The sequence below is a fragment of the Grammomys surdaster genome, unplaced genomic scaffold (assembly GCF_004785775.1).
Source record: "Grammomys surdaster isolate TR1022 unplaced genomic scaffold, NIH_TR_1.0 255, whole genome shotgun sequence".
Classification (NCBI taxonomy): domain Eukaryota; kingdom Metazoa; phylum Chordata; class Mammalia; order Rodentia; family Muridae; genus Grammomys; species Grammomys surdaster.
The window spans coordinates 8,225,483-8,237,567 of NW_021604696.1; the positions used below are offsets into that span (position 1 = coordinate 8,225,483).

Here is a 12,085-nt window from a genome sequence, read left to right on the forward strand (position 1 = left end):
GAGAGAGAGAGAGAGAGAGAGAGAGAGAGAGAGAGAGAGAGAGAGAGCGCGAGCGAGCTCTCTCTGCCATCCATAGCTCATTTTCCAGTTTCAGGTTCCTGTGGTCAATATAGTCTGAAAATGTTATGAGGAAAATTCCAGAAATATACAGTTTTTGAGCTTTTTTTTTTTTTAAATCATAGCTTTCTATTATAATTGCTCTACATGGTCAGGATTTACTAGCCACTGTTAATATTTTTCTGTGCTTAACTGTATATTAAAAACATGCATGTCTATGAAAAACAGTGCATATAAGGCTTTGGATAACCTAGCTTCACGGAGCACTGTGGGAGCTTGGAGCTCTGAGCTCATCTCCCACGGATAAAGGGCTATTCTCTCAGAGTCTGAGGCAAGTGCGTGCGCATAAGTAGGAGTCATGTGACTGACAGCGGCCAGTGCAGCTCAAGGCTACAACACTGCAGACTGCTGTTTCCTTCTCCTCAGTGGTCTGGCACATTCACTCCCACACAGTGCTAAACATCTATCGGAGTTGGAAGTTCCGGCTCAGTACGTAGACCTTCATGGCCGTCTTTGCAACCGTAACCGTGATAGTTCACGGCCTTGATTACTGCCTCATGCGCTATTTGTGACTATATACCCCCCACCCGACCCCGGCATGTTCACCATCGTGTATTTCATTGCCTAGAGGGCGTCATTATAGGGAGACTGAGGACCGGAGCAAAGGGGAGATCAGCCCAGGGATCTACTTCATTTCCACAAAATGAGGCCCAGAGCTGAAAATCAACCACAAGAACAACCTGGGGGTTATCCACATTGTCTATATTTATGCTAATCAGCGCAGACTCCAGAGCACTGACAGCTCGGCTGAACACAACTGGAGAGAACAGGGCTCCCTACAGCTTCTGCAGCAGGCATGTGCCGGCTTTACAGCCCGAGGTCTCCCAAGTCTAGAACTCAGTATTGAAGTTCTGGCTCTAGACACTGAATGCTGCTCCAGAAAACTACATATTCTTGCCTTGCAAAGACACCTCTGTTTCCCCATGATTTATTAATCAAAGAAAAATTCATGGACACTCACTTTAACTACTCTCAAGTCCTACCACTAAAAATAAATAAATAAATAAATAAATAAATAAATCTCTAACTTTCATTAACAACGATAACTTTGAAAATGAATACAGAACAAAACTCAAATACGTTAACAATTCAATAATTTAATACATTGTAAGTCAAACAGGCAGCTGAGCATAATGGCATACACCTTTAATCCCAGTGCTTTGGGAGGTAGACAGGTGGATGGTTGAGTTGGAGGCCTGGTCTACAGAGTGAGTTCCAGGACAGCCAGGGTTACATAGAGAAACTTTGTCTCAAACCAAAACAAATCAAACCAAACAAAAAAGTGTGCTCAGTCATGGCCCTGCATGTGAATGCTCTAACTAATTTCCTTCCTTTCCTTCTTTTCTCTTTTTAAGTACTACAGAAAGGGCGACCCACACATCAGCTTCTTCGGATGACCAAACTCTCCATCATACACTCGGATTGAGGGGCTCTGAGGACAAGAGCCATTCCTTGCAATCCTCTCTATGTTCTGATATTCACAGCCTATATCCACATTAGCCCAGTGCCTCTCAGCAGGTGACATCAGAAGATAACTGTGGCGGGCAGCGTGAGGCACACTGAGAGCACCTCTTAGGGTTTATGTATCTTCCTCCCAGGAATCGTATTTTGAAAGGGACCTGAGTTGCCACCTTCATCTCCTGCCCCTGACAGATCTTGTTATGAACTCCGGAGGGGAAGAAAACTAGAATTTCTAGGTAGAAACAAGCAAACCAGAAGTCTTTCTATTTCTCCCCTCAAAGCTTTAAGGTCTCCAAAAATGGAGATTGCCCAAGTCAGAAAAATTATTCTTTGAAAAGATCAGATCGTGGCAACCCGAGATTTTAAGTTCAGGTGACCGTTTCTATGTTGTAAAACTTCAGGGGATGTGTTCCCTTTTGTCCTCCACAGGAGAAACACCAGTCTTCCTGAAAAGAGATTTGATCATGGGCCTGAGCCAAGAACAGCCAGCCAGACTAGGCAGAGAGTAAAATGCAAATTTAATTTGTTCCTAATAGCTCCACCCACTGACTCCACTGGCTCTGGCTACTACTCAAACCTTAAGATGAAATTGCAATATTCATTTATCCAGGGCTTTCTTCCAGTTAGACATTGCTGAGTGAAGTCATAATTTATTGGGCTATGAGCCTTTGATTATATAAACATTTTCCCATTTAGCAGGCCCAGCCATCCTTGTAATAGATTTTATAATTGCCCTGGCTATATTGCCCCAGTGACGAAGCTGCAGTACAAACACAATTTGGACGAGCAAGTCTAGAAAGAAAGGGTCTCACCATGGCGTCTGCTTTATGTTTCATCCGCTTAGCTTCTCGCATAAAATAATCTGCACTTCGAGGCCTGCAAGAGGAGAACATCAAATGCCATTATTGCTTCAGTGTGAGATCTATGGGAAATTTGCTTTCCTTTCATTCAACATAAAGCGCAATTTAAAAAACTCTGCTTAATACAGAATCATGGCTACTTTTTGCACTTTCAAATTATAGCCTGTACATAAAATACATTATTTTTCTCCTAAGTTAGCAATTCAAAGCCCACTCAATATAAGCAGATAGACTATATTTATAGTTATTTTAAAATGTGTTCCCTCAGTGCCTAATTTGTGAATAAGGTTTTTTTTTATTGTATGGATAAGAAAAAAGTAAAACAATCTTATTTTGCACAGTATCTACAGAAACCCATCTGCCTTTTAGCTTAAAAAGTGTAAATATGCCTGATGATAATATCATAGATATGTATGGGTGAATATTTATTTGTTCTTGTGACTGTGCCATTTATATACAGAAATGGTACCTGGAGTTGTGTTCACATATATTTAATTATCTTAAAGCCTCACAGTGAAACTAAAGAACTGTGATGCAGTGTGATTATGTTCCAGTTGTAATAAAGTTAATTGTAAAATGATGTCTACCTTGTAACAATGCAAAGACACCATGTATCGTCTGGAGTGCTGATTAGCTAGTCGGTAAACAGACTTGTGTGATATTACAGCAATAACCCTGGCCACTGCCAGTTCTTCTGGGAGATGAAGGTAATTTGTCCCGAGACCGATTGCATGTGCATAACAACCCTGAGTCACATGCACAGGACAGCTCTGCAGAGGATGGTGCCTTTAAAAATGCTTAGTCTAATAGACTAATAAAGCAAAAATCCTTCACATCCTTTAGATGATATAAGCATGAACTTCTTTGCATTCTGTGTGTTATGTGATCAATAAACTTGACCTATTCATGAATACCATCCAGCCAGGGGATATGATGTCAGCAGAGACATTAGTCATAGGTTGTTTAACCTATTATATGCTTATTTTAAACTGTCTTGTTTTAGATTCTAATGGGTCTTTTTTTTTTTTTTTGGTTTTTCTAGACAGGGTTTCTCTGTGTAGCTGTCCTGGAACTCACTCTGTAGACCAGGCTGACCTTGAATTCAGAAATCTGCCTGCTTCTGCCTCCCAAGTGTTGGGATTAAAGGCGTGCACCACCACTGCCAGGTCCTCTAATGGGTCTTTTATCTCACTGCAATACCAGGTCATCAGAACATTCCTTTATTCAAAGAGATCAGAATGCTTAAAAAAATCAGTTTGTGCTATGATAATGAATGTGGGTTTATACCACATTTCATTAACCAAACTAAGAAACAAAATCATAATCAAAGCAATTAATTAGTTTTGGGAAAAAAATTGGAATAAAAAAAATGAGAGACTGTCAGGACTCAAAGGGAAGAACCTTAGATGAAATGCCCACCAGTGGGGAGAGGGAACTTGTAGAGTCCACCTCCAGTAGATAGACAGGGGATCAAGTGGAGGGATGGGGTTGCCATCCCACAGTCAAAAACTCTGAGAATTGTTCCCATCTAAAAGAACTGCAGGAACAAAAAGGGAGAAGAGATGGGGAAAAGTGGTCCAGTGACTGGCCCAACTTGGGATCTATCTCAAGGGGAGGCTCCAGTACCTGACACTATTACTGATGCTATGGGGTGCTTTCAGACAGGACTCTAGTATGGCTGTCCTCCAAGAGGCCCAACAAAGAGCTGACTGAGACAGATACAGATACAGATACTTATACCCAACCATTGGACTGAGGTTGGGGACCCCTGTGGTTGAATTAGGAAAAGGCTGGAAGAAGCTGAAGAGAAGGGCAACCCCACAGAAAGACCAGCAGTCTCAACTAACCTGGACCCCCGAGATCTCACAGACACTGAACCACCAACCAGGCAGCACACACGAGCTAGTCCAAGGCCCCTGACACATATACACCAGAGGACTTCCTGGTCTGGCTTCAGTGGGAGACAACATGCTAAACTTTTGAGAGACTTGAGGCTCCAGGGAGTGGGGAGGTCTGGCGGGGAGAGGGGACATCCTCTTGAAGACAGGGGGGAGGAGGAGTGAGATGAGGAAATGTGGGAGGGAAGACCAGGAGGCGGGGCAATGACTGGACTATAAAAAAAATAAAATAAAAAAAAGGAAAGTTAACACACACACACACATACACACACACAAAGCACATCATTTCCTGTTTCTTATTTCTCTACAGATATTGTCAGGGTTGTGGCAGTATACTGAGGCTGACATGATGGTTTGTTACTATAAAGAAGTGGCAATGCAGCTGCAGAATTTCCTGAATGCTACAGTCTGTCTTTCAGCAATGGCTCCTTCACCATCCTTGCTCCCATCCTTGTCTGAAGTCTTCTGTTCCCCTTGGTGGGTCTCTGCTGTGGCTAAAGGTTTCCTTAGTTAAGAGGGCCTGCTCCTGTCATCTCTGCTTTTCTAGTTCATCTCCCAGGGACCCAAGGCTCCACACAAATGCTCTTTTAGTTGTCTTAACAGAATGCTATTCCTTCTTTGGCTACAGATGACTGGTTCAAACTTGGGCAATTTTCATTGTTACTTCTTGTTTGCTTCTGCTTCCAAACAAACTGTTTCTAGAGCAGTTTTAGATTCACAGTAAAACTGAGCAGAAATTACATTGTTTCCATTTGTGCTATTTGCCCCACACATGTACAACCAACTTTGTTACCGACATCCTGAACTAAAGTGAGTGACACTGTTACAGCCACAAGACACTGGTGACCATCTGAAGTCTATGGATTAGGGGTCATTTCTTTTCTATTTTGAAGTCTTAGTTTTACTTTTTTGTAAAATAATTTTTTTTTTGTTTGTTTTTTTTCGAGACAGGGTTTCTCTGTGTAGCCCTGGCTGTCCTGGAACTCACTCTGTAGACCAGGCTAGCCTCGAACTCTCAAACTCAGAAATCCGCCTGCCTCTGCCTCCCAAGTGCTGGAATTAAAGGCGTGCGCCACCACCGCCCGGCGTAAAATAATTTTTTAAACCTTTATTTCATGTGAATGGCTTTCTGTCTACATGTGTGTTAGTATACCATGTGCATGTTGGATCCCCTGAGATCTGAGTTACAGACAGTTGTGGTGAGTGCTGGGAATTGAACCCAGGTCTTCTGTTAGAACAACCAGTGCTCTTAACCCCTGAGCCATCTCTTTAGCCCCTAGGGATCATTTCTTGATGGTTTAGATCCTGTGGGTTTGGAACACTGTGCCATGACATGTATCTGCTGTTAGGGCATTGGAAGGGGCAGAGCTGCTGTTCTGATTGGTCGTTGGCTTCACAGCCCGACATAGACAATTAGAACTCGCCTGCAGCCAAGCCTAGACTGACTCCCGAGCTTCAGACACCAGGGTCAACAGTGTGAGGCAAGTCTAGTTTTCACTGGTTCTCTCTGGTTGCCAGATGTGTCTGTGCTTCCTCTTACCATTCTTCCTCTCTCTCTTTTTTTAAATTTAATTAAAAAAAATTATTTGTATGTATATGAGTACACGTGTAGCTGGCTTCAGACACACCACAAGAGGGCATCGGATCCCATTACAGACGGCTGTGAGCCACCATGTGGTTGCTGCAAATTGAACTCAGGACCTCTGGAAGAGCAGTCAGTGCTCTTAACCGCTGAGCCATCTCTTCAGCCCCCATTTTTCTTCTCTTAAGGAAGAGCCATCTGAGTTGGCTTTTATTATAGCTTTGGGGTCTGTAACTCTACTTCCCTTAGAGTCAGTCTGGAAACTTAGGCCTTGACCAGAGTTTCTAAAATATAGTTTCTGTTGTTTCACCATCTTGTCCTAAAATCAAACTTTGGAGCCTCTGAGGTCAAATCCTCATTCATGTTAGGTAATTGTGAGGGACTTGGCACACAGTCTAGGCAGGTTCTATCAGTTTTGGTGACCTGCTTTGAAGCTCTGTTCTTCCTTTCTCCTGCCCAGTATGTTGTGCTTTCTACTCATTCACTGAGAGTTCATCACATTCTATCATGAACTAAAGGTTATGATAGACATTGGTCAGACCTTGGAGTCTGACCACTGTTGGGAACTATTAGCTTAACCCATGCTTCTGCCTCTTTCCTACCACTACAGAGAACTTGTCTGTGCTATACTTGGTGGGTAATTAGTTACCTTCCGAGTTTACAGGGCTACAGTTACTGCATGGGTACAGCCTGGCCACTGGCACATTTCAGCAGGAACCATACCACTGACCTTTTCGGTCTTCCCCACCTACAGTAATCCTTGAATTGTACTGAATTTCTTCTGAGCTTAGGGAAGAGTGTTGCCTTCTGAGAAGGCGCAGCATCATAGCCAATGAGCCGGGGAATGTCTCCATGGCAACTTGAAATTCTCCACATCATTATCTGTTCTACGCTCCAGTATCTAAGTTTGGTCATTTTTGTGTGTGTCCTGTTTTGTAGACCTCACCACTAAAAGACTGTTATTTTAAATGCATTTTGTTCCCATGATAAAAAACTGTCTTGGTTATAAGCTATGGTATCTTAGATTTCACAGATTTTCTAAGTTACCCTTAGAGATGGCAGTGGCTGATAGCCCCTAATGTATGTTCTTCAATCAATGCTATTTTTATCTGTAGCATGTGAATTCGTCTTTCAAACCTGATGTGAAGGCTGAGTCACGGGCACACAGCAGTGCCTGTGGGTAAGTAACACATTTAATTTTCTGACTGGATCCTGGCAGCTACAACAGTAACCTGCCACGCTAAAGGAAAACCTGGTGCTGTCTATGGACCATTTACAAACATGCTCGTTAGAATCTGCTTTGCATATAATGGAGGGCTCACTATACTAAGCACTGAAAATTGCCTGAAGATTGGTCCATTTTCTCCTCTCAGGTGATTTCTGCTGCTATGCTCTTAAACCAGGCCATTATAAAGTCATTGGAACCAATGGGACGTCACTCAGACTGTCCGGTGTGGCTGTGGAGTCACGCTAATCTGAAGGTACTCCTTTCCACAGCCGTATATAAGTCAGTAGGAAAAACGAAATTGTCCTTACCCCTGTCAGAGGTGCAAAATCTAATATATCAAAGGTTCTGAAATAAACCTAATGATCTCAGTGCAGAATACATTTTTTCACTGAATCTGTCTTTAAGTGGGAAAATCTAGGGTCTTTACACTTCTATAATAATCCCTGTATGCTATTTTTCATAGTGTTTTATGATGGTCACGAACACACTGATAAACGTGCAATTAAACATTGCAAATGGAAGAGCACCCAGTGTTCCACAGAGATCAGGATTGGCTGATGGCAGAGCTCAGCTATGTGCACCTTTGTTCTAGCAGTTCAGTGTAACAAACGTGATCGGTCGGTGTACTTGATCCAAACAGGAAGTTTCCTTTTCTTCTTTTCTTCCATCAGCATCATCTACAAACACATGGCCGTGGCCCTGAGCGGCAGCAGCGTGCAAACAACCTGACACATGAGCACAGGAGCTTTAGAGAGGACTTTGGTTTTTGTTCTCCTTCCTGGCTGAGGGAGCCAGAGAGATGAATGGCCTCCCACAGAGAGGCTGGCATACTGCTTTCTGTAATTCCTACCTCTTTGAAAAGCCGTCCTTCCATAGAGCAAGCCTGTTTTGTGCAAACTGGCAGGGATGAGAGCTAACTGTTTGGACAAAACAGGTTCCTGGGTGTGGAGAAATCAGGATGGCTTGCTTGGAGAAATTGAAATCCACATCAGACAGAGGAGCAACGATGGTATCAAATGGATTTCTCTCGATCCCCAGTACCATGTGACATGCCCTAGCTGTGTCCTCAGCTTTCAGGTGCTTGTCCCAGAAGGAGCCAGACTGTGCAAGAGGTTAAATGTTTCTTTTTCACACGTGAGATGTTTTGTAGTGCTAGCTTTGCAGAACCGGGCGACAACCTCAGCTCCATACATGCCAGCAAGTGTTCTACCGCCTGTCGTCACTGTTGCTGAGGATACTTGGAGACTGGGGCTCCCAGGTGTAGCTACTGGCTGTCCACACACACCCCGTGGATTCAGCTGATGGTGTTTAAGCAGTAGGATCCCTATGCGGCTTGTTCCTTGATTCTGACTGGAATCCTAAGGAGCCTGGAACCTGGCTTCTCCGGAGGAGAGAGCACCCTACGCCATGTTCCTTCCAACAGAGTACATCTCTCAGGTTGTGCTGGCTAAGGGAGGCAAGGTTTTAATCATTGAAGCAACTTTTATTGAAATGGAAAACCATCCGTCTCGCTGCTATTCCTCTCTGCGTTAGACATTTTTTTTATAATATATTTTTTTTTATTTTCTTTTTTTTTTTGAACATGAAATGCTTTTTTATAGCATGTTTTACAAGGGGAGGGGGTAAGAGGGTCCAGGTGGTGGAAAAGTACAAAATCTTCTTGGCCTGTGCCTTGAAACATGTCATGGTCTATATGGTACACTGCCTTGAATTATGATCTACCTGCAGTTCTTCAGAAGATATGGTACACTGCTTGAGTTATGGTCTCCCTGCTATTCTTAAGAAGACATGGTACTCTGCTTTGAGTCTATCTGCAGTTGCTAAGCAGGATCTTGCAGCTGCCAAGCTTCAGAGGACATTATGCAGGTGGGGAAAGGTAGGGGGTAAGGGTAAGGGCGAGGGTCCTGGCTTCTGGCATCTCCCCCTTCTCTGTTTAGTTAGAGAAGGCGTCTTATGTTCAATCCCAACTATGTGAGTTTTGAATTTGGATGTCTAATTATGGGGGGTCTTAGACAAGTTCACAACCCCAAAACACTGATGTGAGACAAGTCACATCGATGGTCGAAGGCTTTAGGCTGTCGACGATGGGCAACGTCAAGGGACTCTGATGTGGGTGAAAGGAGGGTGAGAGCCCTGTCTTAGGCCATGTAGGCTGCATCCACTCCCAGCACCACGCACTCCTTTTCGGCTGCATTGGGTGGGCCCCTGGGAAGTGGACCTACAATAATCCTGTCATTGGGCTAACTCACAGCCATCCTAGTCTCTTGTATATGTTCAAGTTACCAACCATTTGTCAGTTTGGGGTGTAATATTGTCATAAAGGAAGGCTCCCCAATGTTAGCGGCCATATCAAGGGTGGCCTTGGTTTAGGAAAAAGCCAATTTTTGTTGTGGTGATCAAGAGGCCAAGCTCTCTAGCGAGAGAAATGAGGGCAAAGCCAGGCATACCAGGTACCCTTCTGGAGGGCGTGGAAGTCTAGGGGTCGACCATAGGGGGAGGCAGGGGAGCTGACAGCTGTGTCAGTCTCCTGCGGAGTCACTTCTGGATCCTCTTCAATTTTCAGCTGATGGTAATGAACTTCAACTGCCTTCTTGATGGCAGCATCAACCTGGTTCCGTGGACGACAGGTCACGGGCGATGATCTCTGTCTTGCTCAATCTTGATGTCGTGCGCACATCCTCTCAATGAGGGTCCGTCCGGATGGGTCCTTGCCTCGAGCCCCACGTCTGGGTGCCACTTGACCCGACCGGCGGGTCCTGGTTATTCGTGGGGGCGAGGAGGACTGCAACCTGCTATTCTTCAGAAGATATGGTACACTGCTTGAGTTATGGTCTCCCTGCTATTCTTCAGATGATATGGTACACTGCTTTGAGTCTATCTGCAGTTGCCAAGCAGGATCTTGCAGTTGCCAAGCTTCAGGAGACCTTGTGCAGGTGGGAAAAGGTAGGGGGTGAGGGTAAGGGCGAGGCTCCTGGCTTCTGGTCCATCTGGGTTAGAACTTCTAATAGCAGGCATCACGGGTGATTCAATTTTACCTGGGATGCTGCGTGAGTTCAAGCTCCTGGGAGTCCCTGTTTTTCTTGGTTTTCTGCGGTTGGGTACGGAGCTGCTGCCTGCGACCTGCTCTAGGCTCGGTCCCAAACCGGAAGTCTCTGCGTTAGACATTTAAAGGTTCGATTTTAGCAAAGCCCAAATGTTTCAGTAGGAGAAGTGAGTCCTTTTCCTTCCTTCCCGACATTTCTGTTTTTGTTTTTCCTTCCGCAAGAATAAAGTAAGGACCCAACCTGAGATGGGGGATGTGCAACGGAAACAATCCCCAAAGAACAAAAAGGTGGGGGTCCAGCTTTGCTACAGTGAGATCTCCCTCAGGACAACAGTGCCATGGAAAGGTCCCCAGAGTGCCTTGCCTATGACAATTTGGTCCATGCAAAAATTCTACTTGATTTCCTTTGATTAAGTCTGCTGCTGGAGATTCAACCTTTCATATACGGGAATCTTCCCTTCCTCTATAAAATTAAAATCCTTTTAGCTAGGAGATCGTGCCACGTAATTACCTTACAAATGTTAAGTCCCAGTCCCTTCCTGCCACTCACATTTCCCATGCTCATGGCCTCCAGTACTGTGTGTCCCAGGGAGTCCTCATTCAGTGCAGGGAGAGATAGGTAGCTCTGTTCCTGTTACTGGCATCATGGGGACAGATGGGACATTTGGTGGATTGGCTGGGTGTTCTGGTCGTGACTGCCTCTTCCATGGAAATATGGGCAGGGGACAGCACATCCTTCAACGAGCAGCAGGCAGTGCTGGCCTCCAGCCCTGCTGGCTTCCAACACAGCAATATGGCTGGCAGGAGCCAGCTTTATTCCTAGCCAAGCCTTTCACCACATAGCTCCATGAATTCAGGATTTCTGGACTAAGGCTTCCCATCCCAGATCTCCCTCAATTCTCCTCGTCCAAAGCTCCCTGTTGCTAATTACGACACTAAATAATATACAGCTCACAGCTTTACACAAGTAAGACCAGCATCTAAGCTGTGAGTTGAACCAAGCACTGGTGTTCCTTGATATAAATTCTCAGATTCTGTCTTTAAAAAGAGAAGTCTGTTTGCCACCTTCCTCCTGAAGCTGTGTAGTAGTAACTATCCCCGATTCTCATGCTTTTGCGGAATGCCAGGGGAGGAGGGACTGTCAGACTGCTGCTAGTCTGTGCCTGCAGCTTACCAAGAGCAAGCTGACCTTGATTCAGGTTCTAAAATAAGAGCTATCCCCTTCAGTTCATTTGCATCCTCAAAGCACTAATTGCTGCTTAATTGGTAAGAAAAATAGGTAGTGGGATGTGAGAAGTGGAAGACCATGAATCTAAACGTTCTTTCATGCAAATTCACAGAAAAAGAAAGAAAGATGGAAAGATCCAGGCCTTCCCCTGGGAAAGGAATTTATAATTCAGCTGTCTTTATTCAGTACTCATTCTTGACAGCCTGGTGGATTCAGTTGTTGTCTGAATTGCATGTTTATAAAACCATTAACAAGTATTTATAATACAAATGGATGAAATTCCTTTTTTTAAAAAAGCTACTTGACTGCAGCTTGGGGTGCTATACATGGGAGAAGGGGAGAGGGATGAAGGAGGTCAGGGGGGAGCCAGGGCCGGGAGGAGGGAAGGGAGGGGAGACTGTGATTGGGTTGCAAAGTAAATAACTAAATGAAAGAATGAAAACAAACTAACTAAACCAGAGCCTGGCATCTGTTACTTTTTGGATCATTCTAGTCGTTTCCAATCAGTTTTTCAATGGCTCTGGCCCTAATGATCTAGCCCTTTTCTTTCTTCTCCCGGTAGCCTCTCTGTGCATCTCAGAGCCCCAGTGAAGAAAAGTCAAAGCAAGTGGGAGGGATTGAGGACTTTCTTGGTCAGGAAGCTGCTAGGGCAGAAGTTGTCAGGTAAA

At 44.5% G+C, this 12,085-nt stretch overlaps 1 protein-coding gene across 2 annotated transcripts in view; it reads right to left on the reverse strand.

Moving 5' to 3' along the window:
- The window catches only part of Aff3 (AF4/FMR2 family member 3), a 459,969-nt gene that overhangs the window by 14,903 nt on the left and 432,981 nt on the right, over positions 1-12,085 (reverse strand). For both annotated transcript variants that reach the window (XM_028775378.1, XM_028775377.1), the window contains one exon: positions 2,391-2,454. In XM_028775378.1, the coding sequence (XP_028631211.1) occupies positions 2,391-2,454 (64 nt within the window). The remainder of the gene's footprint in view (positions 1-2,390; positions 2,455-12,085) is intronic.